Below are 27,797 nucleotides of genomic sequence, written 5' to 3'. Positions count from 1 at the left end.
TTTTAAGCCAGCAAAATGCAAATGTGCTTATAGTACTTGGCAAATATAATATATACTCAAATAGTGGCTCTCTTTTCCCCTCTTACTAGAAAACTTCTAATTTCCTTTCCAAGAACCTCAATTTATATGTGGATTCTTTAAGTATGCATGGTCAGTAACTGTCACTTAAGAACTGAAATTAGGAAGTTCCCACTGTGGCACAGTGGGTTAAGAATCCTACTGCAGTGGCTCAGGTTTCTGTGGAGGTACAGATTCAATTCCCAGCCCAGCACAGTGGGTTAAAGGATTGAGGTCACAGTTGTGGCTCATATTCAGTCCCTGGCCAGGGAACTTCCATATGCTGTAAGTGTGGCCATTAAAGAAAATAACCGAAGGTATGTTCCACCTTTGAGCCAGGGTTATGGCTCTTCATGTGGGGGACAGAATTCTTTTCCTGACCACAGTGAACACCTTGTAGATGAAATTTTCTTTTTTTTTTTTAAGAAATTTTTTTAAAATTTATTTTTTTCTGCTATACAGCATGGGGACCAAGTTCCACATACATGTATACATTTTTTTCCTCCCATCGAAATTTTCTAGTAAAAAAAATCTAAACTGTTCCAGAGGCAAGTTAAGTTGAATTTTTATTACTACTTATTTAACACAAATTTATAGAATCTGTGCTTTATTGGACTCCATAGAAACCAGCAATAGAATTACACTGTTAGAGTGCAGTTTGTGGGGAATTAGGGATGGTGCTGTCTGGAATACAGGAAGATTCTCAGTGATTGTTGCAAGGAATCACAAACGAGATCTTTGGTCCAAAGAAGACATCTCTGAAAGAAAGTAGAACATGAATTAAATCCAGCTGTATGTTGAGATATATGTTAGTTTTTTCTGGGTGAAAAATGGACAGTAATTTCCAGGATTTCAGATATGACTATTCTTTTCAGGTGAATAAAGTACAAAGAATGAGTGGGAGGACTTGCCACAAGAACAGCAAAGACCAAGAAGGTAATTAATTCTTCTACTTTCCCCCATTTACCATAGACATTATGCTAGTATTATCCATAAAGAAAAGTCAAGATTGGGTGATTTCAAAAACCTTACAATCATACCAAAAAATTTATTTCGGAGTTCCCATTGTGGCTCAGTGGTTAATGAACCTGACTAGCATCCATGAGGACTCGGGTTTGATCCCTGACCTCGCTCAGTGGGTTAAGGATCCAGCGTTGCTGTGGCTGTGGTGTAGGCCAGCAGCTACAGCTCAGATTCAACCCCTAGCCTGGAAACCTCCATATGCCATGGGTGCAGCCCTAAAAAGACAAAAGACAAAAAAAAATTCATTTCTCTGATATATGTGGGGATGGGCTATGAAATTTATATCTACAGCTAAGAAAAATTAAAAATTTCTTAGTCAATGTTTAGGTTTTATAGGGAAAGGTGAAATGTTGAGCTACTCAACTATACTCTTTTTGAAAAGATCACATAAGGTAATGTATAAAAATGCATGAAATAGGGAGTTCCATCATGGCTCAGTGGAAAACAAATCTGACTAGTATCCATGAGGACTCAGGTTTGATCCCTGGCCTCTCCCAATGGGTTAAGAATCCGGTTTACCGTGAGCTGTGCTGTAGGTCACAGATGCAGCTCGGATCCCACTTTGCTGTGGCTGTGGTGTAGGCTGCAGCTACAGCACTAATTTGACCCCCAGTCTGGGAACTTCCATATGCCGCAGGTACGGCCCTAAAAAAAATGAAAAGAAAAAAATCTACTTAGCATGCTAGTCCTATTGATGGTATATTTACAGATTGCTAAGAGACTAGATCTTTTTTTTTTTTTTTTTGTCTTTTTGCCATTTCTAGGGTTGCTTCCATGGCATATGGAGGTTCCCAGGCTAGGGGTCGAATTGGAGCTATAGCTGCCGGCCTACACCAGAGCCACAGCAACGCAGGATCCGAGCCACATCTGTGACCTACACCACAGCTCACAGCAATGCTGGATCCTTCACCCACTTAGCAAGGCCATAGATTGAACCCGCAATCTCATGGTTCCTAGTCAGATTCGTTAACCACTGAGCCACGACGGGAACTCCAAGACTAGATTTTAAAAGTTATCACAAGGAAAAAAAATTTGTAACTGTATGAGGTGATGGGTGTTAAACTTATTATGGTAATAATTTCACAATGTAGTTGACTCCTGAACAATGCAGCAGTGAGGGGTGCTGACCCTCTGTGCAGCCAAAAATCTATACATAACTTTACAGTCAGCTCTTCATATCCATAGTTCAACATCAGAGGATTCAGTCAGTCATGGATGGTTTAGTACTGTAGTGTGTATTTAGTGAAAGAAATTTGTCTAGAAGTGGACCCATGCAGTTCAAATCCATGTTGTTCAAATCCATATGTATGTCAACTTATTGTACTGTACACCTTAAACTTATATAGTACTGTATATTAGTTAAATCTCAAAATATATATTTCTGAAAAAAAATTGGATGGCAAATTAAAACTTGTGTTTTCAGGGGAAAAAAAAGAGATATACTTCTATCTGTTGCAATTGGAAGAATGGTAACCCATAATCAGATAAAAATAACTCTTTATATCCATACTTCTCTTCTCATACATTAACACAGTCACAAAATTATGTCATAAAATAAGTGCAAATACATTTCAATAAATTAGCTTCAAGTCTTACAATTACAAAATGCAAACATGGGAGTTCCCATTGGGGAGCAGTGGAAACAAATCCGACTAGTACCCATGAGGATGCAGGTTTGATCCCTAGCCTTGCTCAGTGGGTTAAAGGATCTGGCATTGCCTACGCTGTGGTACACCAGCTTAGATCTGTGGCGTAGGCCAGCAGCTGCAGCTCGGATTAGACCACTGGCCTGGGAACTTCCATGTGCCAAAGGGTGCAGCCCTAAAACCAAACAAACAAAGAAAAAGCAAACATGGTGTTTTGATATTAGCGGCATTTCATTTATGTAGTCTGGGTAAAATTAAATCATTTTATGGAATCAGTTAACTCAAGTTCTTGGTATTGTTGAATGATTCTCAAATTTTATTATGCATCAGAATCACTTGGACCGTTTAGACCATAATTGCTATGCCTCTTCTCAATTGTTTCAGATTTAGTTGGTCTGGTCTGGGGCCCTAGGATGTATTACATTTTTAACAAGAACTCAGGTAATATTGAGACTGCTGTTCTGGGAACCAAACTTAGGAACTAACTGGCCTGGTAGAAAAAAAATTCCTGGTCCAAATCAGAAGACCTGGGTTCTAGTCTCAGTGCTGATATTAACTAGTTCTGTGGGATGGTGCTGGCCATTTTACCTCTCGGCACCTTTTCTTGATAAGATGGCTATATCTGTCCCTTCTATCTCGCACATTTCTTAGAAAAATAAAAAATATGATGACATGTTGAGAGTAATTTGAAAAATCTAATTTCACTGTGAAGCAGCCAAGATCATAGTATTTGAGATTCCTCAATAACTAGGGGAAGATTATGTTAAAATCAAGAGCTAAAAATATTGATTTATCTACCTTTATATTACACTTTAAATGCACCTGCTTTCCAAGTTAGTGGATAACTTCTATTTAGGTAATTTCTGTTTAACTTATACAGAAATTATAGAAAGCTTTTCTTTCACCACTACCAAACTTTATTTATTTATTTTTTGGCTGCCCCACAGCATATGGAGCTCCCTGGTCAGGGATCGGATCCGAGCCACAGCCATGAACTAAGCTGCGGCAACATTGGATCCTTAAACCACTGTGCCAGGCTGGGGGTCGAACCTGCGTCCAAGCATTCCCAAGATGCTGCTGATCCTGTGGCACCACAGCGGGAGCTCCATCCAACCCTTACCAAACTTTTCTAACCATGTAATTACTTGATCTCTTTATTGAGATCTTTTGAATAGTTTTCAAATTGGTTTAAGATGTCCTCCTTGAAGGTGACTTTAGCTAGTAGTAGAGTGTGTGTGTGTGTGTGTGTGTGTGTGTGTGTGTGTGTGTGTGTTTAAAAACCAAATAGTAAATTTAGAATTTAATAGATTGGAGCATTATTAATTTTCTGCATTTCATTTAGTTTTACTAAAATCTGCCAAATTTTGTTTCTTAAATGGAAACACTCAGTTCAGTACACAATGGCGGGACTTCTAGAAAATAGCTGAGATTTGAACAGGATTTCACTGAAAAGAGTGATTAATTTCAGCAAAGTCATTATAAAGTTGTCTTAACAAAGTGTGGTTATGCATACACTTCACAACAATATATCTCATGACTGCATTTCCTTACTTTGGGCAGCAGAGCAGTTCACTGAAGTTGCAGTAACAGATCATCTCACATCCCTTCCCATCCCAGAAGTGATCCTGGACGTTTACATCGATCTTTGTCAGGTCAGCTACTCCTTCTGGAAGGTTGTGACAGTTGCGATCTTTTAGAATCTTTCTGTAGCAAGAGAGGCGATTTGCAGGCATGGCCTGGACCCCTAGCAGCACAGTTAGTCCAATGGTGACAGCGAGTACTGTAAATTTCATGTTGGCTTCTGGCCCTGAGATAGAAGAAAAACCGAACTGTGTCAGTGTTCATTTTTTCTTAAAAGACAGAATTCATCTGAACAAAGTTCTAAAGCATTCTCATAAACTCTTGGATAGAAAGAGTGGGAGTTGATTTTTTTTTTCTACTCTCTTTGTGTTTCTCAAATCATAGTTTTATGACCATCTGCAATAAAAATCACTTAGAATATGCTATAAATGAAATGCCTGAGCACGACATAGAAATACAGAATGAAAGTTACATGGGGGAGGAAGAAGGGAGTTAGTAATAAGAGCCAGAATCTGCATCTTTAAATACTCAAAGTTATTTTTTCAGTACATTCAGTAGAGGCAAGCTGCTTTTTAAGGTGGTAAAACTCAAATTTCTAGAACAAATAGCATCATCGTATACAGCGATTCTCAACCTTGCAAATCCTAACAGCATTGTCAAAGAACCTAAGTCCCACCCTGACAGAAACAAAAAGCCCATTTATCCTGACATTTATAGATTATAGTCTATAGATTATATTTATAGTTAAGTTTTTTAAAAAAACTTTCATAATTATTTTGAGGACTCATTTTCATTGCATATTTTTTTAGTGATTTATGAACTCTTCTTCCACATGGATTATAGCTGAAAACAGGCTTGAATTCCCACTAGGAGACAGTTTGCCTGTTCTTGCACACCTACCATGATGGAGAACTCATTGGTGACCAAGTTCACACATTGCACTGGTAAACTTCTAGTGCTTCCCTTACTGGAAATTATTTTTTTGTGGCTTCCACACTCCAGTTCTAGCGTCAACTCCTGGGGTCATACCAAGCAAGTCTAATTCCTCTTTTAGGAGATAACACTTCAAGTGCAGTATTTGCATACACCTGTGGAATATCCATTATGCATTTAATCAGTTTCTCTGGCTTCTGTATTAAATAGAGAGAAAACAGAAGCTCTTGTAGTATGGGAAGATTAGCAATATAGTGGTGGAACCAGCACCAGACTCTACAGCCATCCGGATTTCATCTTCTTAGCAGGTGCTCAAGTATCTTTCCTACCTTTGGAGTATTAAACAGAGGGGAAGACAGATATGTATGTTGTACTATGAGAGAAAGCAGTATTATTGAGAGGAAATTTTACTATGATGTTTTCAGTGATTAGATACCCCTCAAAGGTCAGTTATTTTAGGTAAGATAATGGGTTTTTTAAAAGACTTAGTTATTTTAGGGCGTTCCCGTCGTGGCTCAGTGATAACAAACCTGACTATTATCCATGAGCATGCGGGTTGGATCCCTGTCCTCCCTCAGTGGGTTAGGGACCCGTTGTAGCCAGTGAGCTGTGCTGTAGGTCGCAAATATGGCTTGGGTCCTGAACTGCTGGGGCTGAGGCATAGGCTGGCAGCTGCAGCTCTGATTTGACTCCTAGCCTGGGAACTTCCATATGCCGTAGGTGCAGCCCTAAAAGGCAAAAACTAAACTAAACTAAACTAAAATACTTTGTTATTTTAAAGCAGTTTGGGTATACAGTGTAATTGAAAGGAAGGTACAAATTTCCCATATACTCCCTGCCCTTGCACATGGATTGCTTCCCCCATTATCAATATCACTCACTATAGGGGTACATTTTTTTTTAATCAAGAATGAACCAACATTGACACATCATAATCACCCTAAGTCCATAGTTTACCTTTGGTTTCATGCTCTGTGTTATACACTCTATAAGTTGGACAAGTGTGTAATGGTTTGTACCATCGTTATAATATGATACACAGTATATGCACTACCCTGAAAATCCTCTGTGCCTGCCTATTCATCTCACCAACCCCACCCCTGCAGCCACCACTGATCCTTTTTATTGTCTCTCTAGTTTTTATAGCCTTTTCAATAATGTCCTATAGTTGGAATCATACAGTATGTAGTCTTTTCATATTGGCTTCTTTCTCTTAGTAATATGCTTTTAAAATTCCTCCATGACTTTTCATGGCTTGACAGAGCTGTCTTTGTTTTTTAGCACTGAATAATATTCAGTTGTCTGGATGCACCACCATTCATTTATCCATTCATCTTTTGAAGAATATCTTGGTTGCTTCTAAGTTTTGGCAATTATGAATAAAGTTGCTATCAACATTCTTATACATGTTTTTATTGGGACATGTTTTTATACATTCTTATACATGTTTTTATCTCCTGTGGGTAAATACAAAGGAGCATGATTAAATGCTAAAATTATGTTTTGTTTTCTAAAAAACCACCAGACTGTCGTCCAAAGTGGCTAGACTGTTTTACATTCCCACCAGCAATGTGTGAGAGTCCCTATTATACCACATTCTCACCAGCATTTGGTATTTATTGTCAGTGTTGTAGATTTTGACCATTCTACTAAGTGTGTAGTGATATCTTCTTAATTTTCATTTCCTGATGACATATGATACAGAGCTTCTTTTCATATGCTTATCTGCCATCTCTATATCTTTTTTAAAAAAGTTATTTCCCCAAAACAATTTTTTTTCTACTGTACAGCATGGTGACCCAGTTACACATACATGTACACATTCTATTTTCACACATTATCATGCTCCAACATAAGTGACTAGACATAGTTTCCAGTGCTACACAGCAGGATCTCATTGCTAATCCATTCCAAAGGGAATAGTTTGTATCTATTAACCCCAAGATCCCCAATCACCCCACTCCCTCCCCCTTGGCAACCACAAGTCTATTCTTGAAGTCCATGATTTTCTTTTCTGTGGAAGTTTCATTTGTGCCTTATATTAGATTCCAGATATAAGTGATATCATATGGTATTTGTCTTTCTCCTTCTGACTTACTTAACTCAGTATGAGGGTCTCTAGTCCCATCCATGTTGCTGCAGGCATTATTTTGTTCTTTTTTATGGCTGAGTAGTATTCCATTGTGTATATATACCACTTTTTCCTAATCCAATCATCTGTCGATGGACATTTGGGTTGTTTTCAGGTCTTAGCTATTGTGACTGGTGCTACAGTGAACATGTGGATGCATGTGTCTTTTTTAAGGAAGGTTTTGTTCAGATATATGCCCAAGAGTGGGATTGCTGGGTCATATGGTAGTTCTATGTATAGATTTCTAAGGTATCTCCATACTGATCTCCATAGTGGTTGTACCAGCTTACATTCCCACCAGCAGTGCAGTAGGGTTCCCTTTCCTCCACACCCCCTCCAGCATTTGTTATTTGTGGACTTATTAATGATGGCCCTTCTGACTGGTGTGAAGTGGTATCTCATGGTAGTTTTGATTTGCATTTCTCTAATAATCAGGTATGTTGAGCATTTTTTCATGTGCTTGTTGGCCATCTGTATATCTTCTTTGGACAAATGTCTATTCAGGTCTTTTGCCCATTTTTCAATTGGGTTGTTGGCTTTTTTGCTGTTGAGTTGTATAAGTTGTATGCATATTTTAGAGATTAAGCCCTTGTCAGTTGCATCATTTGAAACTATTTTCTCACATTCTGGAAATTGTCTTTTTGTTTTCTTTTTGGTTTCCTTTGCTGTGCAAAAGCTTGCCAGTTTGATTAGGTCCCATTGCTTTATTTTTCGCTCTTATTTCTGCTGCTTTGGGAGAATGACCTGAGAAAATATTCATGAGGTTGATGTCAGAGAATATTTTGCCTATGTTCTCTTCGAGGAGTTTGATGGTGTCTTGTCTTATATTTAAGTCTTTAAGCCATTTGGAGTTTATTTTTGTGCATGGTGTGAGAGTGTTTTCTAGTTTCATTGATTTGCATACAGCTGTCCAGGTTTCCCAGCAATACTTGCTAAAAAGACTGTCTTTTCCCCATTTTATGTTCTTGCCTCCTTTGTCAAAGATTAATTAACCATAGGTGTCAGGGTTTATTTCTGGGTTCTCTATTCTGTTCCATTGGTCTATATGTCTCTTTTGGTACCAGTACCACACTGTCTTGATGACTGTGGCTTTGTAATATTGCCTGAAGTCTGTAAGAGTTATGCCTCCTGCTTGGTTTTTGTTCTTCAGAATTGCTTTGGCAGTTCTGGGCCTTTTGTGGTTCCATATAAATCTTTGGATTGTTTGTTCTAGTTCTGTGAAAAATGTCATGGGTAATCTGATAGGGATTGCATTGAATCTGTAGATTGCTTTGGGTAGTATGGCCATTTTTATAATGTTAATTTCTCCAACCCAGGAGCATGGAATATCTTTCCATTTCTTTACATCTTCATTAATTTGCTTGATTAATGTTTTATAGTTCTCGGCATATAAGTCCTTTACCTCCTTGGTCAGGTGTATTCCCAGGTATTTGATTTTTTGGTGTGCAATTTTAAAAGGTATTGTATTTTTGTATTCCTTTTATAATATTTCATTGTTAGTATACAGAAATGTGACTGATTTATGAATGTTAATCTTATATCCTTCTACTTTGCTCAATTTGTTGATCAGTTCAAGTAGTTTTGGGGTTGAATCCTTAGGGTTTTCTATATATAGTATCTTGTCATCTCCATACAGTGACAGTTTTACCTCTTCTCTTCCTACTTGGATGCCTTTTATTTCTTTTGCTTGTCTGATTGCTGTGGCTAGGATTTCCAATACTATGTTGAATAACAGTGGTGAGAGTGGACATCCTTGTCTTGTCCCAGATTTTAGTGGAAAGGCTTTCAGCTTTTCTCCATTGAGTATTATATTTGCTGTGGTTTTATCATAAATAGCTTTGATTATGTTAAGGAATATTACCTCTATACCCACTTTGGTAAGAGTTTTTATCATGAATGGATGTTGGACTTTGTCAAATGCTTTCTATGCATCTATTGCGATTGCCATCTCTATATCTTCTTTGATGAGGTAGCTGTTAAGGTCTTTGGCCTATTTTTTGATCAGGTTGGTTGTTTTCCGATTGTTGACTTTTAAGAGTTCTTTCTATATTTTTGATAACATTTATTTAGCAGATATGTCTTTTGCAAATATTTTCTCCCAGTCTGTGACTTATATTCTATTTCTTTTCATATTTTCTTTCACAGAGCATTAAGTTTTTAATTTTAATAAAGTCCCAGTCTGTGACTTATATTCTATTTCTTTTCATATTTTCTTTCACAGAGCATTAAGTTTTTAATTTTAATAAAGTCCAGATTATTAATTATTTTTTCATAGATTATGTCTTTGGTGTATCTGAAAAGGTATCACCATACCCAAAGTCATCTAGATTTTCTATGTTATCTTCTAGGAGTTTTAGAGTTTTGCATTTTACTTCTATATCTATGATCTATTTTGAGTTAATTTCTTGTGAAGGATATGAAGCCTGTATTTAAATTCATTTCACTGCATGTGGATGTCTGGTTATTCCAGCACCATTTTTGAAGAGACCATCTTTGCCCATTGTATTACTTTTGCTCTTTGGTCAAAGATCAGTTGACTGTATTTGTGGAATTCTATTTCCAAGCTCTCTATTCCATTCCATTGATCTACTTGTCTATTCTTTCACCAACACCACAGTGTCTTGATTATTATAACTTTATTGTTAATCTCAAAGTCACGAAGTGTGTGTGAATCCTCCAACTTTGTTCTTTTCTTTCAATAATGTGTTGTATATTCTGCTTCTTCATATCAACTTTAGAATTATTTGTCAAGGAATTCCCTGGTGGTGCAATTCATATCAACTTTAGAATCATTTGTCAAGGAATTCCCTGGTGGTGCAAAGTGTTAAGGATCCCACATCATCACTGTTGTGGCTTGAGTTACTGTTGTAGCATGGCTTTATCCCTGGCCTGGGAACTTCTTCATACTGGGAATGTGGCCAAAATATAATAATAAAAAATAAATAGGAGTTCCCGTTGTGGCGCAGTGGTTAACGAATCCGACTAGGAACCATGAGGTTGCGGGTTTGGTCCCTGCCCTTGCTCAGTGGGTTAAGGATCTGGTGTTGCTGTGAGCTGTGGTGTAGGTTGCAGACGTGGCTCGGATCCCGCGTTGCTGTGGCTCTGGTGTAGGCTGGTGGCTACAGCTCTGATTCGACCCCTAGCCTGGGAACCTCCATATGCCGCGGGAGTGGCCCAAAGAAATAGCAAAAAGACAAAAAAAATAATAATAAATAAATAAATAAGTAAAAATTTTTTAAAAATTTAAAAAATAATTAGTTTTTCAACATCCATAAAGTAACTTTCTGAGTTATTGGGATTGCGTTGAATCTATATAACAAGTTGGGAAGAACCAACATCTTGACAATGTTGAGTCTTCCTATACATGAACTGGAATATCTTTTCATGTATTTAGTTCTTTGATTTCGTTCAACAGTTTTGTAGTTTTTTCATATAGATCTTGTTATATATATTTTGTTAGATTTATACCTAAATATCTCATTTTGGGGATGCTAATGTAAATGGTATTGTTTTTAATTTCAAATTCCACCTACTCACTTTTGGTACATAGGAAGACAATTGAATTTTTTATGTTAACCTGTACCCTATAACTTTGCTGTGATCACTTATTAGCTCCGGTAGGTTTTTGTTGATTCTTTGTATTTTCTACATAAATAACATGTCATCTACAAACAAAGACAGTTTTATGGCTTCCTTCCCACTCTGTATGCTTTTAATTTCCTTTTCTTGCCTTATTGCATTAGCAAAGACTTCTAAAATGATGTTGAAAAGGATTTGTGAGAGGGGACATCCTTACCTCATACCTAATGTTAGTGAAAAAACTTCAAGGTTTTCACCATTAAATATGATGTTAGCTATAAATTTATTTAGTAGTTTAGTTGAGAACATTCCACTCTATTTTTAGTTCACTGAGAGCTTTTATTATATTTGGGTTTGGATTTTATGAAATGCTTTTTATTCATCTAGTTATATGATCATATGATTTTTCTTTTTTAGACTGTTGATGTGATGGATTACATTAATTTATTTTCAAATGTTGAACCAGCTTTGCATACCTGGGATAAATCCAATGTTGATTTTTTATACTTGTTTAGATTCAATTTGCTAATAGTTTGTTGAGGATTTTTGTATCTATGTTCATGAGCAATATTGGTCTGTAATTTTCTTGTAATATCTTTGTCTGGTTTGAGTATTAGGGTAATGCTAGCCTCATAGAATGAGTTAGAAAATATTCACTATGCTTTTATCCATTGAAAGAGAGTGTAGAGATTTGGTATACTTTCTTCCTTAAATGTTTGAGAGAATTCACCAAAGAACCCATCTGGGCCTGATGATTTCTTTTTGTGGAGGTTATTAATTATTAATCCAATTTCTTTAGTAGATACAGATCTATTCCCATCATCTATTTATTCTTGTGTAAATTTTGACAGATTTTTCTTTCAAGGAACTGGTCCATTTCATCTAAGTTATCAAATTTGTTGGATTTTCATAGTATTCCTTTATTATCCTTTAATTTTCCATGTGGTTTATAGTAATATCCCCTCTTTCATTTCAGATATAAGTAATTTTGTGTCCCCTCTCTTTTTTTCTTGTTTAGCCTTGCTAGAAGTTTATCAGTATTATAGATCTTTTCAGAGAACCAACTTGTATTTTCACTGATTTTCTCTGTTGTTTCATGTTTTTTATTTATTTACTTATTTTCATTTATTTATTTACTTATCCATTAAAAATTGCTATGTCTTCTTGGAGAATTTATCCCTTTACCATTATGTAATACCTTTCTTTATCCCTAATAACTTTTCTTACTTTGGTGTTTGATTTGTCTGAAATTTGTATAGCTACTTCTGCTTTCTTCTGGTTAATGTTAGCATGGTATATTTTTCTCCATCTATTTACTTTTGATCTCTATGTGTATTTATATTTAAAATAAGGCAACAGCATATGGTTGGGTCCTGTTTTTCAATCCACTCTGACAATCTCCGTCTTTTAATTGATGCATTTAGACCATGGACATACAACATTGACATTGATATAGCTGGATTAGTATCTACTTGTTATTGTTTTCTATTTATTGCTCTTGTTCTTTGTTCCTGTTTTTCTCTTCCACTCTTTTTCTGACTCCTTTTCTGGTTTTAATTGAGCATTTTGTATGATTCCATTTTCTTCCCTTTCTTAATATGTAAGTTGTGCTTTTACTTTTAAAGTGGTTACCCTAGAGTTTGCAGTATTTGTTTATAACTGATCCAACTCCACTTTCAAATGATATTATATGACTTCACAGGTAATGTGAGTACCTTAGAATAGCAAAATAATTCTAATTCCTTCCTCTCATTCCTTGTATTATTACTGCCATTCATAAACATGTATCTATACATCTATATTCATACATAACACAGATAGTTGAATACATTGTTGCAGTTACTATCTTGAACAAACTGTCACCTGTTAAATCAATTAAGAATAATAAGAGTATGGAGTTCCCATCATGGCACAGTGGTTAATGAATCCGGCTAGGAACCATGAGGTTTCGGGTTCGACCCCTGGCCTTGCTCAGTGGATTAACCATCTGGCGTTGCTGTGAGCTATGGTGTAGGTTGCAGACATGGCTCGGATCCCACATTGCTGTTGCTGTGGCTGTGGTGTAGGCTGGCAGCTACAGCTCTGATTAGACCCCTAGGCTGGGAACCTCCATATACCACAGGAAGTGGCCCAAGAAAAGGCAAAAAGACAAAAAAAAAAGAATAATAAGAGTAATTTTTACCTTCTTTTATTCTAATTCAGTGAATTTTGCTTTCTTTATATAGATCCAAGTTTCTGACCTGTATTATTTTCCTTCTTTTTACATTTCTTGCAAGACCAGTTTACTGGCTACAAATCTCTCATTTTTTCTTTGTCTAAGAAAGCCTTTATTTCTTCTTTACTTTTGAAAGATAATTTTGCAGAGTACAAAGCTCTGGGTTGGTAATTTCTTTTCTCTTAACACTTTAACTGTTTCACTCCACTCTATTCTAATTTGCATGGTTTCTGAGGAGAAGTTAGATATAATTCTTTTCTTTATCTCTCTGTAGGGTGCTTCCCCCTGCCCCCCGGCTACTTCCAAGACTTTAAAAAAATCTTTGATTTTCTGTAGTTTGAAAATTATGTGCCTATGTGTAGATTTTTGACATATGGCCTGCTTAGTGTTCTGTGAACTTTCTGGGTCCATGGTGTGGTGTCTGACATTAATTTTGGTAAATTATCTATCATTATTGTTTCTGTTCCTTCTGTTTTTTGTTTGTTTTTTTGCTTTTTAGGGCCACACCTGCAATATATGGAAGTTCCCAGGCTAGGGGTGGAATTGGAGCTACAGCTGCCAGCCTATACCACAGCCACAGCAACATGGGATCTGAGCCTCATCTGCAACCTACACCACAGGTCATAGCAAAGCTAGATCCCAGACCCACTGAGTGAGGCCAAGGATTGAGCCCACATCCTCATGGATACTAGTCAGATTCATTTCCTCTGTGCCACAGGAACTCCTTCCTTCTGGTATTCTTGCTATGTGTGTAACACCTTTTGTAGTTGTCCCACAGCCTTTGGACTTTGTTTTTTCAGTATTCATTCTCTTTTTAGTTTTCAGGGATTTTGTTGATAAATCCTCAAGCTCAGAGATTCATTCCTCAGCTGTGTCCAGTTTACTAATAAACCCATCAAAGGGATTCTTCATTTCTGTTATAGTGTTGTTTTTCTCTCTAGAACTTATTTTGGTTCTTTTTCAGAATTTCCACCCCTCTGCTTACATTGCTTATCTGTTCTTTCATGCTGCCCACTTCATCCATTAGGACCCTTAGCATATTAATCATAGTTGTTTTTAATTCCTGGTCTGATAATTCCAACATTCCTGCCATTTCTGGTTCTGATGCTTGCTTTATTTGTCTTTGGTATGCCTTGTAAATTTTTCCCAATAGCCATATATGATGTACCAGGTAAAAGCAACTGCTGTAACTAGGCCTTTGGTAATGTGGTGAGATATGAAGGGAAAGGAAATATTCTATGGTCCTATAATTAGGTCTTGGTTTTTCAGTGAGACTATGCTTCTGGGCTGTGAACTTTACAAGTGTGTCTCAGTTTTTTTCTCCCTGCTTAGGTGAGACAGGATGGTTAGGTGGGCTGGAGTTAGGTATTTCCTTTCCCCAAGATCAGTCAGGCTCTGATAATACCCCAACAGGTTAGGCTCTGGGTAACTAGTTTCTCCCAAGGGCAGCCTTGACATATTTTGACAATATTTTGACATGGTTCCTTTTCACCTCCTCCTGCCAGAACCTTGTGGGGATTTTTCTCATATTCACTCTGTCAACCTGCCAAGGTACTAGAAGTAATAAAAATTAAATTTAGGAGTTCCTGATGTGGCACAGTTCACACCTGCCCAGTACAATGGGTTAAAGAATCTGGCATTGGCATAGCTGTGGTGTAGGTCACAGCTTCATCGCAGATTCAGTCCCTGGCCTGGGAACTTAAATGTGCCATGGGTGTGGCCATAAAAAATTCGGTTTAATTCCTACCTCCAAATATTAATGAAAGGAAACAATGAGGTTTATTTCACTTCAGATTTTTTCAGATTTGACAGAACAAGACATCACAGTCTAGTATATATAGAATAATACCTTCCAATAGGCTATTTGCAAATTGTACCTTAAGTTTTATTTATTTTTTAAATATAATTCATGACAGAGTTCCCATCATGTTAACGAATCTGACTAGCATCCGTAAGGATGCAGGTTCGATCCCTGGCCTCACTCAGTGGGTTGAGGATTTGGCGTTGCCAGGAGCTGTGGTGTAGGTCACAGAGACGGCTCAGATCCCGAGTTGTTGTGGCATAGGCCAGCAACTACAGCCCTGATTCAACCCCTAGCCTGGGAATCTCCACATGCCACAGGTACAGCCCTAAAAAGCAAGAAATATATATATGTGTGTGTGTGTGTATATATATATATATATATATATATATTTGTGTATATATATTATATATATATGTATATATATGTATATATATATATATATATAAAATTCTCTGAGATGCTTTAGTTCTCAATTACTTCTGATTAGGGCCTTCTTTATACATATAAGATAAGTAAAGTTAAAGGAGAGATAGCAAGGGAGAGAAAGAGTTACATTTCCTGACATTTTTTTTCAGGTTATTCTTTAAAGAAGGGAGTTAAAGCTCCTGTTCATTGAGTACAAACTATATGGTAGAAATCTCCATCATCATTAAGCTTTAAAAGACATGCTGACAGAACTCCACTATGCAGGCAGGTTTTTTCAACAGCTTTATTGAGGTAAAATTGACATATAATAAAGCGCAAATATTTAGAGTATTCAGTTTGCTAAGTTTGTGCACAGGTATAGTCCCAGGACACCATCACCGCAATTAAGATAGTGAGCGCATCTGTCATCCCTAAGTTTCCTCCTGCCCTTTTGTCATCCATCTCTCACATTCATCCCTGCCCCCATTCCCATCGAACCACTGATCTGCATTCTGTCACCATGGATTCATTTGCATTTTCTAGAATTTCATATACATGGTGGGAATTTTATTTATTTTTATTTTTATTTTTGCCTTTTAGGGCCACACTCGTGGCATATGGACATCATCAAATGTGTGCTCTTTTTGTCTGGCTTCTTTCACTCAGCATACTTATTTTGGGAGATTGATACATGTCCATTGCCTATATCAGTAGCTGATTCCCTTTTATTGCTGAGAGGTATTATACCATATATGCTACAAATTTTTTATCCACTTGGCTGTTGATGGATATTTGAGTTGTTTTGAGTTTCAGGCTATTGCAAAGAAAGCTATTATGAACACTTGTGTATAAGGCTTTGCAAGATCATAGCTTTCATTACTCTTGAGCAAATACCTAGGAGTGGGATAGCTGATAGGTATATATTTCACTTTTTAAGGAATTGGCAAATTTTTTTTTGGCAAGCGCTTGTGCCTTTTAAAATTCCCACCAACTTGGGAGTTCCCACTGTGGTGCAGCGGAAACAAATCTGACTAGTAACCACAAGGTTGTGAGTTCAATCCCCGACCTCATTCAGTGGGTTAAGGATCTGGCATTGCTGTGAGCTGAGGTATAGGTTGCAGATGTGGCTCAGATACTGGGTTGCTGTGGCTGTGATGTAGGCCAGCAGTTGTAACTCCAATTAGACCCCCAGCCTGGGAACCTCCATATGCCACAAGTACAGCCCTAAAAAGCAAAAATAAAAATAAAAATAAAAATAAATAGAATTCCCACCAGCTGTAGTTCACAGACCTGGCTGGGATCCTGTGTTGCTGTGGCTATGCCATAGGCCAGCAACTGTAGCTCAATTCGACCCCTAGCTTGGGAACTTCCATATGCCGCAGGTGCAGCCCTAAAAAGAAAAAAAAAAAAAATTCCCACCAGCAGTGTGAGAGTTCTAGTTCATCCACATTCTCTCCAGCACTTGGTATTGTCAGTCTTTTTAATTTTGGGCCATTCTAATAGGTGTTGCATTGTGGGGGTTTTGTTTGTCTGCTTTTTGGCCACCCCCAAGTTGTACAGAATTTCCCAGGCCAAGGATCAAACATGCACCACTGCAGCAGCAAAAGCCACTGCAGTGACAACTCCAGTTTCTTACCCTGCTGCACCATAAGTGAACTCCTCATGGTGGTTTTATATTGCATTTCCTTAATGATTAATGGTTTTGAGCCTCTTTCATATGCCTGTCTTCATCTGTGTATCTTCTTTCGTGAAGTGTCTGTTCAAAGCCTTTCCCATTTTAAAAAATATTGGGCTGATGTTCTTGAGTTTTGAACTTTCTTTATATATTTCAGATATAATTTCTTTGTTAGATATATGCTTTGCAAATGTTTACTCTTCATCTATCGCTTTCCTTTTCACTTTTGTAACAAAGTAGTTTTAAAAGAAGTAAAAGTTCTTGAAACTAATAAAGTCCAATTTCTCAGTTTTTTTAGTGGAATGTGCTTTTGGTGTCATATCTAAGAAATCGCTACTTTATACAAGGTCACAAAGTGTTTCTCCAATGTTTTCTTCTGTAAGTTTTGTAATTTTAGGTTTCACGTTTACTTCCATGATCCATATTAGTTTTTTCCATTGTTTTCTAATTTTTGTTTTTTGTATACAGTGCATAGTATAGGTTGAAATTCTTTTTTTAAGTTGTTTTTTTCATGTGGTTGTCCAGTAGTTTCAGCACTGTATGTTGAAGACTTGTTTTCTGATTGTATTGCCTTTGCATCTTTGTCAAATATCAGTTTTTAATATAGCTATGGATCTATTTCTGGACTCTTTATTCTTTTCCATTGATCTATTTGTTTATCTTTATGCCAGTACTACACTTTTGATTACTGATGCCTTATAGCAATTCCTGGAATCAGTTAGAATTAGCCTTCAACCTTTGTTTTTTTACAGAGTTGTTTTGGCCAACTAGATTTTTTGCATTCCATTATGAATTTTACTACCAGCTTATCAGTTTCTACAGAAAAGGGTGCTGAATTTTGGTTGAGAGTACATTGAATCTAAGGATAAATTTGAGGAATATTGGCATCTTAATAATGTTGGATCTTCTGACTTCTGAACATATTTTTCCATACTTTTATTTTTATGTATTTGTGGCTTTATTGTTCAAATGTGTTTCTTACAGGCAGTCTATAGGTTGGTCTTGCTCTTTAATCCAAATCGTCTCTGCTTTTTAAGAGAAGTGGTTAAACTATTTACATTTAATGTGATTATATGGATAGGTTTAAATCTATCCTCTTACATTATGTTTTCTGTTTGATCCGTCTGTTCTTTGTTCCTTTTTTTCCTCTTTTTTTTTTTCCCCCGGGGGTGGGGGAGCATGCCTAAGCATGTAGAAGTTCCCAGGCCAGAAATCAAACCTGTGTCATAGCAGTGACCAGAGCCACAGAAGTGACAATGCCAGATCCTTAACCTACCGAACCATCGAGGAACTCCCCTTTTACCCTCCTTTTGTGTACTCTTCTGGATTCATTGAAAATTTTTAATAATTTCACTTTACCTCTTTTGTTGGCTATGATGTAATTCTTCATTTTGTTACTTTAAAATGATTGATTAAAGGTTTATAGTAACTATTTTTACTTACCATTGTCTCCCTTCAACTGATATTATGCTGTTTTATATTAGTATAAGAACTCTGCAGTATTATATTTCCATTTCTTTCCTCCCATCCTTTATGCTGTTATTGTTATACATTTTACTTATGTATATGCTATAAACCCCCAAGGATATTATTTTCATTTTTTGCTTAAACAGTCAATTATATTTTAGGGAGTTAAATAACAAGAAAAATATTACATGTTTATCTATGCAGTTTCCATTTCCAGTGGGTTTTTTTTTTTTTTTGGAGGGGGTCTTTTTAGGGCTGCACCCACAGCATATGGAGATTCCCAGGCGAGGGGTCGCATCAGATCTGTAGCCGTTGGCCTACAGCACAGCCACAGCAACTCAGGATCCAAGCCAAGTCTGCAACCTACACCACAGTTCATGGCAACTCCAGATCCCTAACCCACTGAGCGAAGCCAAGAATCAAACCCAAGTCCTCATGGATGCTTGTTTGTCAGGTTCGCTAACCGCTGAGCCACGATGGGAACTCCTGTTTCCAGTGCTCTTCATTCCTTTGTGTAAATCCATATTTCCATTTGGTGTCATTTTCCCAATACTTGGAAGATATCCTTTAGTGTTCTTATTAGGTTTGCTGGTGATGAATTCTTTCAGTTTCGTATGTCTGAAAAGGTCTTTATTTCGCATTTTTTCTTTTTTTGAACAAAGGTTATAGTGTAAAACAGATTATAGTGTGATAGGTGGGAGTGTTTTCCTTTTAGCACCATAAGGATGTATCTGTTTTAGTGTCCTTTGCTAATTTCAACATTCGTATCAGTTCTGGGTTGGCTTCAATTGATTATTCTAGTTATGAGTTATGTTTTCCTGCTTCTGTGTATGCCTGGTAATCTTTGATTGGATGACAGAAATTTAAAGTTTCGCCTTATTGGATCCTGGCTGCTTTTTATAGTCTTATAAACATTCTTGTTCTTTGTTTGGGGAGGTAACTAAGTTACTTGGAAGGAGTCTGACCCTTTCAGGTCTTGCTTTTATGATTTGTTAGGAGTTTCCAGATCTGTTCTCAGTCTAGGGCTAATTATTCCTTACTACTGAGGCCATTCCTTCCTGAGATTTCTCCCCAGAGCCCCATGAATTATGTTTCTCATCTGTCTTTGTGGGTATTCCTGGCCCTTTGAGTACCAGGCACTCTGTCCTCTAATCCTTTCATATATTTCCCCCCAAACTTGGGTAGTGTCCTCACTTGCATACACTAATCTACAGACACAGGGTCCTGTCTCTGAGTCTCTCTTCTCTCTGATGTGCTGTTGTGTGAGCTCCAGATGCCTCTGTCTCTGACTCTGAGCCCCATTTCTGCAACTCAGGGAGTTGACCGCACCTCTCTCAGGCAGAAGACAGGAAACTGTAGGGTTGACCCTATTTGTTTCCCATTTCTCAAGGATCAGTGTCCTTCCTTGCTTGAAAGCCAGTGTTTTGACAAAGATTGTTTCATCTCTTTTGGCTAGTTTTTTTGGTTGTTGTTCCAAGGGAATAAGCAGATATGGTTCTTGTTATGGCATCTTGGGCAAAAGCAAAGTTTTCTATATCACTTTTACTATTTGTAGCTACTTTTGGAGGAATATGAGGGACAGACACCCAGATCTTACAGATTCTAAAAATGGAGCTGGATGGTACTCTGGTAATTTTAATACTTATGCTGAATTCTCAGAACTATGTTTCTCTCTTCTATTCTCCCTTCCCCAAAGTGAACTGTGGCTTCTCTGCTGTGCTTCTCTTCTTGGGTCAGATCTTCAAGCAACAAATAAGACCAATATGGAAGCACAGGAGCCACTAGGCTGCACTTCCTTCTTCTGGAAGTAGATATGTGTGTATGTATATATATATATATTTTTTTTTTCCTTTTCCCCATTTTTGGCCACCCTGTGACATATGGAGCTCCTGGACCAGGGATCAGATCTAAGCCTCAGTCACTATCCAAGCTGCAGCTATAGCAATGCCAAATCCTTTATATATATATATATATAATGATTTTTATTTTTTCCATTACAGCTAATTTACAGTGTTCTGTCCATTTTCTACTGCACAGCAAGGTGACCCAGTCACACATACATGTATACATTCTTTTTTCTCACATTATCATGCTCCACCGCAAGTGACCAGACATAGTTCCCAGTGCTATACAGCAGGATCCCATTGCTTATCCATTAATGCCAGATCCTTAATCCACCTGCCAGAGCTCCCAAGATGCCACCAATCCCATTGTGCCACAGCGGGAGCTCCAGGCTTATATATTTTGTTCTTATGAAATAGGTTGCTGAAATACAGCCTGGGCTCATTCTCCTCTCTTCAGGCCCAAAGCTTCATGTATATCCTTGGGTGGCTTAGAACCCCTCTGCCTGTGCCAGGACCAAATCAGCAAATATTTTCAGGAGAGGAGCAGCCAGTGCTGGGGAGGTAAGGAAGTGGGAGACGGTACTGATGTGGAATCACTGATCAAGTCATTCAATAATTACATCAGAGTGGGGAAAACAGGAGCAAGCGGTTTCATTTAGTTCTACTTAACAGAATGTGTTTCAGTGTTTCATTTATGCCAAGCACTGTCCAAAGTGCCAGGAATAGTAAAGGAATGAAAGAAGATATTAATACCTAAACCTATCATTTTCTGATATCTCCATTTTGAGTAAAAGCTGAAGTCAGTGCAGTGGCCCCCATTTGCAGTCTGGCTCCCATGGCCTCTGTGAAATCATCCACTCTTCTCCTTGTTTATTGTGTTCCAGCTATTCCTCAAAAATGCCAGATGCCTTCTTGCCTTAGAGCCTCTGCACTGGTTATTTCCTCTGGTTGGGAAACTCTTCTCCCATATATCTTCATATATAACTCCCTCTTCAAGTCTTTGCTCACTTTTCTCCTCAATAAGACCTGTCCCACTATGCTATTTAAAATTCTGACTCCCCTTCCATGCACCCCAATATTCATTGCAGCACTATTCACAATAACCAAAACATGAAAACAACCTAAATGTTCATCAACAGAGGATGGATAAAAAAGATATGATACATATACATAATGGAATATTACTCAGTCATAAATAATGAAGTAATGCCATTTATAGCAACATGGATGGACCTAGAGATTATCATACTAAGTGAAGTAAGTCAGAGAATGACAAATATTATAGGCTATCACTTATATGTGGAATCTGAAATGTGACACAAATGAACATATCAACAAAACAGAAACAGATTCACGGACATTAAAAACAAACTTATGGTTACTAAGGAGGAAAGGGGTGGGAGATAAATTAGGAGTTTGGGACTAGCAGATACACACTACTATACATAAAATAGATTTAAAAAACAAGGTCCTAATAAATAAATAAATAAATAATTTAAAAAAGGAGTTCCCATCATGGTGCCTCAGAAATGAATCTGACTAGGAACCATGAGGTTGAGGGTTCAATCCCTGACCTCGCTCAGGGGGTTAAAGATCCGGCGTTGCCATGACCTGTGGTGTAGGTCACAGATGTGGCTTGGATCTGGTGTGGCTGTGGCATAGGCCAGCAGCTACAGTTCCAACTCGGCCCCTAGCCTGGGAACTTCCATATCCATGGGTACGGCCCTAAAAAGACAAAAGACAAAAACAAAACAAAAAACAACCTAGGTCCTACTGTATAGCACAGGGAACTATATCCATTTCTTGAGATAGACCATGACGTAATATAAAAAAATAACTTATACATATGTAAAACTGAGTTACTATGCTGCACAGCAGAAATTGGCACAACCTTGTAAATCAAGTATACTTTAATTAAATAAAAAAGAACTTCAGGAGTTCCCGTCGTGGCGCAGTGGTTAACGAATCCGACTAGGAACCATGAGGTTGTGGGTTCGGTCCCTGCCCTTGCTCAGTGGGTTAACGATCCGGCGTTGCCGTGAGCTGTGGTGTAGGTTGCAGACGCGGCTCGGATCCCGCGTTGCTGTGGCTCTGGCGTAGGCCGGTGGCTACAGCTCCGATTCGACCCCTAGCCTGGGAACCTCCATGTGCCGCGGGAGCGGCCCAAGAAATAGCAACAACAACAACAAAATAAATAAATAAATAAAAGAAGTTCAGAACTTATAAAAAAAAAAAGAAATTTCTGGAGTTCCCTCATGGCATAGTGGTTTAAGGATTTGGTGTTATCACTGTAGCAGTTCAGGTATTTACCATGGTGTGGGTTCAATCCCTGCCTGGGAACTTCCACACACTATGGTTGTGGCCAAAAAATAAAATAAAAAAACAAATAAATAAAATAAAATTCTACTTCCCCTCACATATTCTCATTCTGCCTTACTTGCTCTAGTTTTCCATGGCATTTCTATACCTCTAAATTATTATAAAAACATTCTTATTGTGCCTCCCTAAATTTGAATGTAGGTTCAGGAAGGCAGGATTTTGTGTATCTCAAGAACTTAAAACAGTGCCTGGCATGTTACGTAAGGAGAAAAAATATATCCTAATCTCTAGACGCTACAGCCCGGGAAGGAAGAGTTTCTCCGACTGCTAAACTCAGTATCTAACTGCAGAAAACTATTCATGAATGTAAGGGGCTAGTGAGCTGCCTAATCCTTAAATGTGCATGTCATCAGGTCCTACTGCCTTAGTTTAATTTTATTTGTTTTCCTAAATAGTCTGGCTTTAAAATGTACTTTCCCATTTCTGTTTGTTTGTTTGTTTGCTTTCTCTCAAACTAGCACTTATTCTGGCCTACTAACTCGTATGTGACTTTAAAATATGTATTTCTGGAGTTCCTGTCGTGGCGCAGCGGAAACAAATCCGACTAGGAACTATGAGGTTTCGGGTTCTATCCCTGGCCCTGCTCAGTGGGTTAAGGATCCAGCATTGCCATGAGCTGTGGTGTAGGTCACAGACGTGACTCTGATCTGGTGTTGCTGTGGCTGTGGTGTAGGCCGGCAGCTGTAGCTCTGACTTGACCCCTAGCCTGGAAACCTCCATGTGCCACAGGTGCAGCCCTAAAAAGACACACACACACACACACACACACAAGACAAAATAAAATAAAATATGTATTTCTATGTCTGTTTACATTTATCAGAAGATTCAATAGCAAATAGCACCTGGCTTTTCTCTAACCCCTCTCCCCAGATTCCTTTCTATCAAAAGGTTGGGAATATGGGGAAGAGAGTTGTAAGGTCTTTTTAATCTTTTTACCTAATTTGTTAGAATTTTTCTGTTATTTTAGGTCTGGCATTTTTCATATCTTTTGCAGCCTTGAGCTTCCTAGTCTTTTACTATGTAATCACATTCTTATTTTTGGTAATCTAGCTTAATTCTATTTATTCCTTGTGTCTTTTGGACAAATTAGGCTCCTATTACCTTTCCTTTTTAATTTTTAGGGCCACACCCACAACATATGGAAGTTCCCAGGCTAGGGTTGAATTGGAGCTATAGTTGCTGGCCTACACCATACCACAGCAACACAGGATCCAAGCCATGTCTGTGACATACACCACAGCTCACAGCAACACTGGATCCTTAACCCACTAAGCAGGGCCAGGGACCAAACCTGCGTCCTCATGGATACTAGCTGGGTTCATTACCACTGAGCCATGATGGGAACTCCCTATTACCTTTCTTAATATTTACAACATTTCACTATAGCTTGTTCTTAAGTTCATTTTTTTTTGGGGGGGGGCATATGGAGGTTCCCAGGTTAGGGGTCGAATCAGAGCTATAGCTGCTGGCCTACACCATAGCCATAGCAATGCAGGATCCAGGCCGTGTCTTCGACCTACACCACAGCTCATGGCAACGCCAGATCCTTAACCCACAGAGCAAGGCCAGGGATTGAACCTGCGTCTTCATGGATTCGTTTCCACTGAGCCACGGCAGGAACTTCTTAGGCTCACTTATGACTGTTACTGTCTTATGCTTTCTTTCCATTAGATGGTTCTCATTAGAGCTATAATCTCAGTTGGATTTTTTTTAAAGAAAAATAACTTTTCTAAGAAGAAAAGTAATAATCTAAAACATGGAAAATACAGAGAAGCACAGATAGAATAAAATTCAACTGGCATTTCAACGTAGAGAGAACTGTTGTTAACGTTTTGTGTGTTTCTTTTTTGATGTGCATGGCAAGGGTGTTAAGAAGGAGAAATGAAGATAACCAGGTACCCTGGGAAACTCTCACATTTATGTTCTAGGTGGGAGATAAGTTGGAGAAAGGGATGGAAGCTGACTGAAAATATGAAGCAAGAGGAGCCGAATCAAGAATGCTCCTAGGTTTCTGATATGAATGTGCTGACATTCATTGAGCTGAGGAAGAACTGAAAGGAGCTGATGGGCTGGGGAAGAATTTAAGAACGAAGGTTTGGACAAGTTAGTCTGAAATGTCTATCAGATGTGAAATGAAGATGTTGAGTTGGCCATTGAATGTGAGTGTGGAGATCAGGGCCAGAAATACACATTGGAGAGTCATCAGGATATTTACTGACTGTATTTATAGCTGTGGGACTGCAGGGTAGTGCGTGCAGACTGGGAAGGTAAGAGGAGAAGGATGGAGCTCTCATCTGGGGACTGGAAGAGGAGGTGCCAGCGCTGTGCCTTCTCCTCCCGCTGCATCCCTCTGGGGCCTGTTTCCAGGCTGGGCTCAATGGAAGTGTTCAGAAAGCATTCGCTGAACAAAGGAACCAGTAAATTGCTGGAGAAGTTAGTGGGTATGTTGCCTCACCATGTGACTTTGCTGGCTGTGTCCAAGCCAGAGCACAGAAAGGTGTTTCTGTGTGCCTTAGTCACACACTGCCATGGAAAGTTCCACACCTGGCAAGCACTCGCTGGTAGGTTTTTTCTTTTTTTTCTTAACGCTTTATAAATTATATGTTTGAACTGAAGTCTTCTCTTCTTCCTTTGCTTAACTGCAGATAAATAGCTTTAACTATTATTTGGCAAGTGGGGAAATGTCTGAACCAGTATGTTCTCATGATACATGAGTTTGTTTTTTCATTAAAAGACACTGCCGACTTTAATCCTTGGCAATCCATCAAGACTCTATTTTCAAGTGCCAACAAGAGTGAAATGACTTTGGCCAATTCAAAATAAATTGCTCTATTTTTTTTTCCCTTTCTGTTGAAGTACCTGCATTTAAAATTCTTCCTGGAGTACCTCCAAATTATAACAGAAAACAAAGCTAAAGACCAAATATCTAAACGAATAACAAGAGATCTTTTAGCTTGTTACCCGTTGCTTTTTTTGAATTCAATTTTATGTGATTAACATTGTTTCTAATGTTGTAAGATACCATTCGTATACCAATAGTGGCATTATTATTATTATTATTATTATTATTGTGCTTTTTAGGGCTGTGCACACAACATATGGCGGTTCCCAGGCCAGGGTCTAATCAGAGCTACAGTTGCCCGCCACAGCCACAGCAATGCCAGATCTGAGCCACGTCTGTAACCTACACCATGGCTCATGGCCAACGCTGGATCCTTAACCCACTGAGTGAGGCCAGGGATCGAACCCGCAACCTTATGGTTCCTAGTTGGATTCATTTCTGCTGCGCCACAATGGGAACTCCAAAAGTGGCATTATTTTAAAAAGATCAATGAAGAGGATATAGAATTGTGGGCAAGATGATTCCAGTTAAACAGTAAATCATTGCCACCATCATACAGGTAGGGAATTGCAAATTTTGCTTATGTGAGGGTCTTTGGCACCAGCAAACTTTTGACTGGGTTGGAGTTAAGTGGAGAGTTAAAAAGAAAAATTATCTCGTCTAATGGCCCAAATAACAGGGCTAGGTAGTGAAAGTGTTCAGACTCTTACGGAGCAAAGCTCATGCAGACAGCTGATGGCAGTTCTGGAAACTGGTATTAAGAGAAGTGGAATGAAACAGTTGATGAATGAGGCAGAAAGGGCAGTGCATTTTCAGACTCCTTTTGTAACACAGCCAGAAAGAAGCAAAAGCTGCAAAAGCAAATGAACATAGAACCTGACATTTAAAATATCAAAATCACAGTTGGCAGAGATTAAAATTGCTATCCGGTCTGTGATGTTTTACATTTATCTTTCCTGGTGGATGACAATCACTGTTATTTTTTAAATGTTCTCTTTTTCATATTAGCTATACCAGAAGAGGTCTGTGTGAGAATGGCGAGTGCAGACGTGGACTTCTCAGAGTGTAGGTAGAAGGAGCAGAAGGGGTATTAGAAAGTGGATAATTCCTCCAAATAAATATCTTCTCAACAGACATGGTCAGGGTCAGCCCCTCTAGTCAAAAGACCGCCATCAGTGGAAAAGCCAAGTCCGCGTCCTTCCTAAAGGTGAGGTGCTTTCAGGCCCCTCAGAGGAGGCTGGAGGATGAGGTGAATATGCAGCCTGGCATCATTCTCATTATTTCCCAGGCCACAATAAATCCTCTCTACTGCATACGAGGACCAGCATTTGGGAGAGCTTCGCACAGCCTGTGCAAGGAATTCGAAAGAGGAATTTTCATTGGCCCCCAAGGGAAAAAGGCTTCCCTGTATGCTAGCAGTACAGACACTGCTGTGTTCCATGGTGGGGACACCAGGATGAACTCAATGAATTCCCTCTTTGTCTCCCACATTTACACCAGTTTCTTGTAGGAATTAGGGTTTTAAAAGCAAGAGACATGCCCTCTCTCAGTCATTGCCTTTAAGCTTCATATAAAGTAGGCATATGGAGATTAGCTACTGCGTATAAAAGAAACCTATATCCAGCATCATCCTCGAGTATCCTGAGAGGTGGACTCATGGGCCGAAATTTGGGGTAAGGGGGCGGGGGTTAACTCGGAGGAGCAGTGAGGGAGCTGCCTCATTTTAAGCCCCCAAGTACCTTTCCCGATTAAGGAATGTGTATGTATTTTCTTTTCTCTTTTAATCTGGTTCTTTCCCTTTAACCCAGGAAGTGTCATCTTTCTCAAAGTGAGCACATCCCATCCTCAGAGGCTCTCTCTGCCTCTGTCTTCTGACTCTACACGTACATACCCATCTGCCCTCATCCCTAGCAGTAGTTTGCAGTAGAATCAACCGCATAAGATGATTTTTAAGGAAAAAAGTACATACCCCTTTTCTTCTTTCCTTCAGTCTTCTTGGCAGAGGAATCTTCTTAAATGCTCCAACTCACTGAGTGAGTTTGGGCAAAAGCAGAAGAGAGGAGGTGCTGGAAGGAGGTTACAAATGGACCTTTGTTTGCCTCCTCCTCCAGGACTGGGCGAGGAGGGAGTGGGAGGGAGATGGGGCTGCAAGAACGGCCCCCTGGATTCTTCCAAACCAAACTGGGCGAGAGGGAACCAACAGCTTCTTTTCAGTA

General features: G+C 38.5%; 1 protein-coding gene across 1 annotated transcript; it reads right to left on the bottom strand.

The window, feature by feature from the left end:
* Positions 1 to 610: 610 nt before the first annotated feature.
* On the bottom strand, positions 611 to 27,797 carry SCRG1 (stimulator of chondrogenesis 1). Its single transcript, XM_047762397.1, has 3 exons — positions 27,551 to 27,797; positions 4,278 to 4,533; positions 611 to 815 (listed from the first exon to the last, which is right to left on the bottom strand). Exons 2-3 carry the CDS (start codon positions 4,517 to 4,519, stop codon positions 761 to 763), a joined length of 297 nt encoding a protein of 98 aa, XP_047618353.1. The 5' UTR covers positions 4,520 to 4,533; positions 27,551 to 27,797; the 3' UTR covers positions 611 to 760.

Source organism: Phacochoerus africanus, chromosome 15 (genome assembly GCF_016906955.1).
Source record: "Phacochoerus africanus isolate WHEZ1 chromosome 15, ROS_Pafr_v1, whole genome shotgun sequence".
NCBI classification, from domain to species: Eukaryota; Metazoa; Chordata; class Mammalia; order Artiodactyla; family Suidae; genus Phacochoerus; species Phacochoerus africanus.
This window is presented reverse-complemented; position numbering and strand designations above follow the sequence as displayed.